Source organism: Aplosporella prunicola (genome assembly GCF_010093885.1).
Source record: "Aplosporella prunicola CBS 121167 unplaced genomic scaffold K452scaffold_128, whole genome shotgun sequence".
In the NCBI taxonomy this organism is placed as follows: Eukaryota; Fungi; Ascomycota; class Dothideomycetes; order Botryosphaeriales; family Aplosporellaceae; genus Aplosporella; species Aplosporella prunicola.
The window spans coordinates 6,078-14,444 of record NW_022983656.1 but is presented as its reverse complement, the minus strand read 5'-3'; the positions used below and the strand labels follow the sequence as shown (position 1 = coordinate 14,444).

At 50.5% G+C, this 8,367-nt stretch overlaps 3 protein-coding genes across 3 annotated transcripts; all 3 read left to right on the top strand.

Annotated features, from left to right (window-relative positions):
- The first annotated feature begins 552 nt into the window (after positions 1 to 552).
- On the top strand, positions 553 to 1,168 carry K452DRAFT_293316 (uncharacterized protein). The gene has a single exon (XM_033541540.1). It carries the CDS (start codon positions 568 to 570, stop codon positions 1,084 to 1,086), a length of 519 nt encoding a protein of 172 aa, XP_033391042.1. The 5' UTR covers positions 553 to 567; the 3' UTR covers positions 1,087 to 1,168.
- A 64-nt stretch (positions 1,169 to 1,232) lies between these two features.
- Positions 1,233 to 1,976, top strand: K452DRAFT_29789 (uncharacterized protein). Its single transcript, XM_033542070.1, has one exon. The coding sequence runs from the start codon at positions 1,365 to 1,367 to the stop codon at positions 1,815 to 1,817; it is 453 nt and encodes a 150-aa protein (XP_033391041.1). The 5' UTR covers positions 1,233 to 1,364; the 3' UTR covers positions 1,818 to 1,976.
- Positions 1,977 to 5,973: 3,997 nt separating this feature from the next.
- K452DRAFT_281717 (uncharacterized protein) lies at positions 5,974 to 7,791 on the top strand (the record flags this gene model as incomplete). The annotated part of the gene is made up of 5 exons (XM_033539506.1): positions 5,974 to 6,044; positions 6,102 to 6,275; positions 6,329 to 6,556; positions 6,606 to 7,236; positions 7,294 to 7,791. 5 exons carry the CDS (start codon positions 5,974 to 5,976, stop codon positions 7,789 to 7,791), a joined length of 1,602 nt encoding a protein of 533 aa, XP_033391040.1.
- Between the last annotated feature and the right edge of the window lie 576 nt (positions 7,792 to 8,367).

The window sequence follows — 8,367 nt, the reverse complement described above, 5'->3', positions numbered from 1 at the left end:
AAAATCAAGCCGCGTTCTCTCTTCACTCGCACAGTTTCAACCATTCAATCCAACAGAAAGAGTAGTGAACCAAAACAAAGCGGATTGTAATTAAAGCAGACTTTATAACTTAAGAGATATCTGCAACATATTCCTGCTGCTACGCTACATGGTAAGCTCTCGATCTCCTCCACTTCTACTTGTCATCAACTTGTAACAGAAAAAAAAAAAAGAAATAAGTGTTGATGGTGAACTTGGCTGTTGTTGTGTGCAACATCTGTGGGGTGGGAACTTTGAAGATCGAGGGTGTGGCTAAATATAACCACAAGAGGGTACCCTGTTGGCTATGCAACATAGCTAGATACACGCTAACTTAATTAACCCCTGCTGCATGCCGGCCAATTTTCTCAAATTCCTCGAAGACATCTCCTCAGCGATATTTATACCCTACCCTACTCAGTCTGTAGTTGCAGTGCGCAGCAGCTCGTTCCCTCCATATCATTTTCGTTCGGTATGCTTTGTATTCGCACTATTATGGCTCCACAAGATGCAAACTGACACTGCACACGCAGCGAATCACAGCGCATTATGTCGTTCACAGAAGCCGACGACTCGACCATCTTCACGCCAGCAACACCCCCGGAAAGCGTTGCCGGCGGCTTCTACGACGACGACAAATACACTACTAAAAGCACTCCGACACCGCTCCCCGGCCACACGTACATGATCCGGTCGCTCGCAAGCGGAGAAGTCATCACATTAAAAGACGGGAACATCGTGCTAGCGCAGCCCGACGGGCGCGCATCGCACTGGGTCTGCGAGGACGAAGGCGGCTGGCTGGGCTTCCGTAACGGCGTGTCGGGGCGGTTCCTCGGGCGCGACGGCGACTGGAACCTCAGCTGCTTCGCGACGTGGCACAAAGAGTGGGAAATGTTCCGCGTGTGCGCGAGGACGCCGCGGGGAAGCGTCTTGTTTATTCAGAGCTGGTATTGGTTCAAGCTGATTTTGCGGCCCGTGGGAATGAAGGTGGAGAATGAGACGCGAAAGCTGGCGATGATTGAGAATGGGGAGCCGGATGAGGCGCTTTGGGAGTTTGTTGAGGTTTAGGTCGGTTTGGATGCTGCCCGTAGTTGTTAGGTAGCTCGCCACGGCGCGCCGCAAAGGAATGATTTATGCTTGGCAACAGTATTATGCGCAGTTTCTTCAGGCACTACACCGATCGCACTCTTCAGCTGTACACTTGGACATCGTACGTGGGCCTCGAAAGGATGCCGCAAAAGCCCCAGACGTCGGACGATTGATAAGCCATCCACTCTGCCCGCAGAGCGTTCCATCCTTATAGCCAGGGGCCCGAAGAGCAGGCCCAGAAATCTTAGAGAATCAGAATGGAAGCGAAGGGCAGAGTTCCTGGAACAAGCGACCTAGACACGACAACTCCTCCGACCAAGCACCCACTCTACGGCACGACCCCGCAGAAACATCTTCATCACCGCAGCAGCCGCAGCAGCAGGGCGTCCTCGCCCCGACGACATCCAATGGCATTGCGGCGACACACATTGACTCGAGGCGGGAACGCGATCGCCAGCGACGCCCCCGACAGCCAGAGCTCGCGACGGGAGCTTTGCCGACTCCTCCGCACAGGCTCGTCGCAGCTTTCGGCATTATCACGCGCCGATGACGGATTTCCTCACTCGATTCCGTCGACCCTTCGCTCCGCCTGGCGTACCCCCGTTCACGTTTCTCCTCCGGCGCCCTGCATCGCTCCCCGCACGTCGCACGCACGCTCGCTCGACAATACACGGCATGGCTATAGGTCTATAAGGAAAGGGGGGAAATAATCGCACCGTGATCTTGTGGCTGGCTCTGCTGGCTCATGGAGGCTTCGCGCGGGCGTCGCGCGGAGGTGATGCGGAGGTGCTGTGAAGCCTGCCGGCTCTGCTGGCTGCTGTCTCTCTGGCCTTCAGTCTCTGACTGTTCGTCTCTGACCTCTGGTCTGTGGCTTGCGCCGTCCATCTGGGTCTCGTCGCCCACGAATTGTCGGTCTTGCTGATGCGGTCGGGGTGGGTGCGATGGATTTGCCGATCAGGTCAGGCCGGCGGCTGTGGGCGGACTAGTCTCCACCAGCTCGTCCGTCGACGGCGAGCTTTGAGCTTGTATGCCCGTGTTTTTTCGGTCGGCTCGCTCATTTGATCGCCTAAGCTTTGTCGCTCGGCCGCCCAGCAGCTCGCTGCGAAGCATCCATCGCCTTGGCCTCAGCCTCGACGTCATGAATCGAGTGTTCCGGGCATTGCAGCAGTGCTTGACGGCCTGCTTCCAGGCACAGGTATGTTCCTCCATTTTGCGAATGTTGACCAGACAGAAAAGTCGTGTGGCTCGACGCGATCAACGCCTATCATGCATCGCATGGCGCTGTACCGCATCCCGCCTTTTTGGTTGCTTGCCTGTTGTACGTTCACCGCGTATGGTCTCAGTAAGAACGGGCCCTTTTAGAATTTCCTGTTCTCCTCCGTAACTTGTTATTCTTCGACGTCTTCACTGCGTACGGCCGGAGGAAAGAGCGGAGGAAAGAGACGACAGAACGAATAGACGATCAGAAGCAAAGAGCTTAGACTCTGTGAGAGAAGAGGAATGTTTGTAGTACCAATGAATCTGCAAACTCACGACAGAGTTTGTCTCTTCAGATGCAATCTATTTACCCGTAGAGGACGTGAGGACGTAGTGTTTGACGGAGCGATCACTAATCAGTGCATGTCTGTCACGGGCCAAACCATCAATCCCAAGAGCGCCAGAACAAAGCTCTTCCAAGGGATAGACGTGCAAGAAACACAAGCAACGACCTGCGGTGCTGACATGATTAAGTAGTACGCAGGTGGATTTATTATTCGAAAGGATCCAACATTTCCCCGCCGGCGCGTAACCCGGCGCATCTCTCGCAGCGGCCACGCAACTCTCTAATACGTCTAGGCAGCCGACTCTATCCTAGCCGTAGAAAATACTATGCTATATATCGGCTTTCGGTCTCTTAAGACATATATAGATATTGTATCTGTACTATCTTCGCGATAGTGATTAGGATAAAGGCGTAGATTAATTCCTCCGCGCCGGCGCGACCCGGCGGTTAAAGTATACCCTACGTGATACGTTGTACTCCGACGAATAAGAGGTTGAGGACGAAGACGCTGATGAGGACGATACTAAGCGTAAGGATGAGACGGATAAAATTAACGAGATGGAAGCCGAAGAGCTCTCTAGCTTTTCTTCTTTATAGTCTTTTAGTTTAATCCCTTCCGCTTTTTTAGATTTAACGTGTATATTAGTTGTTTTGTATTACTTCCCTTGATGCATCTCGTCGGTACATCTTTATGCTAGATTTATCTATTTTCCTCCTGTCTATTACTATCTCTAATGGCTATTGGCGGGCTTCTGCTATTGGGTTTATACTGCACAAGTTAGGACGCTTCGTGTAGTTTTTGTAATAGGTTCGTTCTCTCCCTCTCTACTTCTCCCGGTATTTACTCTTGGGTTTGTAATGGGAGTTTTAGTTGTTTTATGTTTGCTACTATCGCGTATCGCTGCTGGAAAGATTCTGTAGTTAGGCTCTTGTTTATCTAGTTTGTCCCTACCGTCTAAACTGGACGAACGTATGGACTTTAAAAGCACTAACTAAGTCTTACCTTTACTTGAATTCCATTCGTAATGTTAGTATAATACTCTCTTTTGCGTCTTCGGCTTTGAGTTTTTTTCTTTGTTTGAACTCATGGATGGTTGTTTGCTTTGGTATTGTTCGTTTTATGTTTCTTTATTATGTCGTCTTGCTAAAAAGCTTGGGACACAGGTATAGTCCCCGCTGTTGCGCAGCAAGGCTCTAAGATGCCTGTAAGGCATGGAGGACGAGGATAGATGATGATATAGCTGGATTACTAAAGAATAACTTGTTGTTCAAGTCCTTCGTTCTCGGAAGCTGTAGTGATATAATCCTGCGGAAACTACTTGTAAAATTTAGGGGGCTAGGCTAAGACTTTAGAGCTCTTGTGCTCCTTCGTAGGCCTCGGGATAATGACTTTGGTATTACGCTTAAATAGCTGGATTGTTGACTTCTTGAGGGTGAAGAAAACGCATGTCTGGCCTGATTTTTGAGAGGATGTCTATCTGCATGATGGATATCACTGTAAATTTGGCCTATGCTAAGTAGACTGACCGGTATAGGCTGAGTGCCGTGTTGCTATAGCCTGAATTACTGGTAATCTATTAAAGCCACAAGCCGAACTTACCTTCTCTAAACTCCCTACTGGTAATGGCGACACTGGCTGCCAACGCCGCTTTGTCCTAGCTGACCGGGTGATCGCCAGCCGCATTAGAGTTAACGAAGCCCTCTTGGTTACTTCTGACGTACACGAAGCTCCCTGCACCTTGATGACTCAAGTCTATTAGTGCCTTCGACAGCAACTTGGGCCCCGAGGCGTCCTCTAATGCCGTCCGACGCTCATAAATCTCACTAAAATTAGCTGATCAGCCACAGGAATAAATCCCGCATCCCTCACTACGTTAGCGCATGGCATTGCCTTCCCGCTGCCTGACGGGACAGCAAGTCCCACGTTGTCCAAAGCGCCATCAGCTTCAAAACACTGTCCCTATGACAGCATCGATGACAGAAGACATGTCATTTCCAACCCATTCAGCCGCCATCCCACTCAGTCGTTTTCGGTGACTTTACCACCATAGCAGCAACAGTATCGTTCGGCACTTACCTGTCCTTCCATGCACGTAGTGGATGATTTTCGCCCAACGCGGCACGACACCTCTACTTCGCGAGCAGGCCAGGCTGCGATGCGACGGGGTTGATGTTGGTCGTAGAAGAACGCAAGATAATCACTAATAAGCAGTTACCGAAGGCGTAGAAAGCATGGTATCGCTCTTTATCGCACCGAAACAGTTCATTCATGTATAGAAGCAGCGAATGCAAAAGTTGCAAAGCAAAAACAGTGGCTTCTAGGAGAGCTCTGTTTCAGTGACCTGAAATTCGCAGGTGGCAATGCCTGAGCCCAGTGACAGACACCTTTTTCTGATTCGTTGACGAAGAGATCTTTTCCAAGCTGCTCTGAGATCGCTCGTTTTTTTGGTTGGATAGTAGCGGCTTGGCTAAGACAAGGTAGCAGCCAAGGATTCAGGGAGTCATGCAGGTATTGAACACGCGCAAAAGATGAGGTAGAAATGGGCCACCGGTCTTTCACCTTGGCTGTGGGGTAGTGCGCAATTAGGTTACTCTTGCGAGCCAAGTCCTCGTACGCCATCACCATCCCGCGTTGGGCAGAAAGAGCAATCGCATCGGGTTGCTTTGCGGCACGGTTCTTATGGTTCATGATCAAAACCATACGAGATGCATGTTAATATTGACTGGGAGATCCATTTAAGCGCGCGAGACGCCTTGGATAGATCTCATACCATTTTGACTGGATAAAGCCTGCTTGCCAGGCGACTTGACCTGACCTTTCGAGGATCTGATCTCCCAGGAAGCGCGCTAAAACCCAAGGATCTTCGGGAGCGGGAGCCATTTATGCACGTCGCTCTGTAAAGGCGTTGCGGCGAAGTGGAGGGGCGTCGCACCAGTAATCTTCACTGTAGTCCCCTGCGTGGGGGTACGCCGCTGCCGATCTCCCGAGATTGCGGATATTGCACCCCACCAAATGCACCCCCACACGCCGCAACATCAACCTCGTTCTCGTCTAGAACGCTGTCGATTTCATTTATCCGGATTTACACTTCCCGTCTCCGTTTCTATTCCTTGTAGTTGATCATCCGTTCACGGTTTGGAAGCCGGATCAAGCTAGTATTTTGACGAATATCTAATATATCAAAAACCAAAAACCCAACCCTACTGTGAATCATGCAGTTCAACAATACGTTTGCGACGGCGGTTGATTCACGCGATTATTTTGTGTTCTTGAACAAACTTCTTCCAATCATCTATTGTCTGCGCTTTCACCTACGGTCTTCATGTTTCCCCAGCTCGAATCCTTGTCCAACCGTATAGCGGGCCAAAGCCCATACTACATTCTAGCAATTGTGTAAGGCCTACTGCTAAAAACACATAACATCGGCTTACCAGTGTGTCTCCGCTGCAGATGTTCGGCCATGGTCCTTGACCTAGCCAACCTAAGCGCCATCACAATTGCTCTTCCTACAGTTCAGAAAAACTTTGATGTCGAAGTGGGCAATCTCCAATGGGCAATATCGGCGTATGCCCTGACATTTGGCGGCTTCTTGCTCCTTGGTGGTCGAGCTGGAGACATGTTCGGGTAAGTGATTCATGCGAATACTGTTGCATGGCCGGCTCTGACTTGCCACGCAGCCATCGCAAAGTCCTGCTTTTTGGCATGACTTTTTTTGCCGTGTTTACATTGGTCTGCGCCCTTGCACCGACGTTCATTAGCCTTATCGTGGCCAGGGCTTTCCAAGGTATCGGTGCGGCATCTACCATCCCACCAGCTCAAGCACATATTGCTTTGTGCTTCCCCCAGCCTGCCCAGAAAGCAAAGGCCGTCGGAATCTGGGGTGCAGCAGGTTCTTTGGGATTCATGTAAGAGACTCGATCATCTGCCAAATGCTTAGCGCTGATATGGTTACAGTATTGGCCTTATCCTCGGTGGCGTGTTGACGGCTCTTCTCACCTGGCGTTGGATATTCTGGATTTCTTTGATCCTGTCTGCGATTCTGCTACCGCTGGCGTACCTCATTCTTCCTCATGCCCGTCTACCTCAATCAGCCACTCCTCCTCCTTCTGCCGAAGTGGACACTGCCACTGAGGTTCCGCCCAAGAAGGAGTTCTTGATCTCTTTACGGGAGCGGCTGGTTCGCTTTGACACCATTGGAATATCCCTCGGAGTCCCTGGAATCCTGTTACTTACATACGCGCTCACTTCTGCGAATACAGACGGATGGGGTTCGGCCCAAATCATCGCTACGCTCATTGTGTCCGTTGTACTACTCGCTATCTTCGTCTTCCACGAACGCTCCGCACCGCAAGCTATCCTTCCTCCGCACTTGTTCCGGAGCCTCTCTTTCAACATGACCCTAATTTTGGCAGTGAACATTTACGCCGTACGTCAAGCCTGCACATATTTTTTGACAGTGCAACTTCAGTCCTACGGAAACAGTGCGATCCATACCTCAGTTCTCTTCTTACCGCAAGGTATTAGCGCTTTGATTTTCAATACCCTTTCAGGCTACCTAGTGCCATTTCTCGGTGCCAGAGCCATGGTGTGTTCTTCTTTCCCCGTGCTCTACAACGAAATGTTAACAGTTTGTGCGTGATAGTTTATCTTGGGCTGGGGCCTTTCGATACTGGGTTCGCTTCTGTTCGCCTTTGTAGACAAAGATACCTCATACTGGCGCTTCACCTTCCCCGGAATGATCCTTTATATCGCGGGCATGGTCGCCGTGTACAACACTGCCAACTACGTGGTTGTCTCTTCCGCTTCCAAGAAAGACCAAGGAGCCGCAGCAGGTGTTTTCAACGTGGCACTCCAAGTTGGAGGTTCTGTTCTTGGCCTTGCGGTCCTCACAGCCATTTCCGAAGGCATGGAGAAGAGGTATGGTGACAACAGCTTGCCATCTGGGACGCTCGGCGTTGTGGGATATCAGAGCGTGTATTACAGCTGCGTGGTACTTTGCGCACTTGGCTTTTTGCTAAGTTTTTTGGTTGTCAAGGTGCCTGGGGGTATGGAAGGGAGTATTTGGCAGAAGAAGGATTCCGTGGAAGCCCAGACTTCTTCGGTAGACTCTTCTTCCAATGAGCTTCAAGATTTACAATAATGATAATTCTGAGCTTTGGTCTTTTGTACAAAACTCGAGCATGAAGAATACTACGAGCGCGGCAGATCGTCGATGCATCCGAACGGATTTGTAAGTGGCTGTGAACGGAAGTTGATGCGAGGATACTGCAGGACTTTCCGAACTGATCGCGGGTTGGTGTAGCCGTTGCCAGCCACAACGGCGCCTGCTGACCAGAATTACCGCTGCAGAACCCGCGGGTTATCAGTCAATCCCAGTGCAAAGCTTGTCATTCCAAGAGGGCGGCAATGTGGACCGTGGATATGCTGACAGGTTTGGCATTTTCGGTTAATGTTAATGCATAAAGGCATCTAACCTGCCGCACATGGACCAATTGGAAACAAAAGATGTCGACTTTTTAGCCGGGTAGTGGTGCTGTCGGCATCCCGCATCCGCTTCTGAGACCAATAGGACCAGCTTTTCTCTCCGCATGAGATATACATATCGCTTGCCGCGCTTGCCGCGCTTAAGAGTTGAGTCTTCTGCCGCATCGCCAAGATATCCGTCCCGATGGAATGTTTAATCGGTTCTCAGCTGATCAGCTCGGACAAAGAACAT

Coding starts and splice junctions, on each gene's coding strand:
- K452DRAFT_293316 (XM_033541540.1), top strand. CDS start 568: ATGTCGTTCACAGAAGCCGACGACTCGACCATCTTCACGCCAGCAACA.
- K452DRAFT_29789 (XM_033542070.1), top strand. CDS start 1,365: ATGGAAGCGAAGGGCAGAGTTCCTGGAACAAGCGACCTAGACACGACA.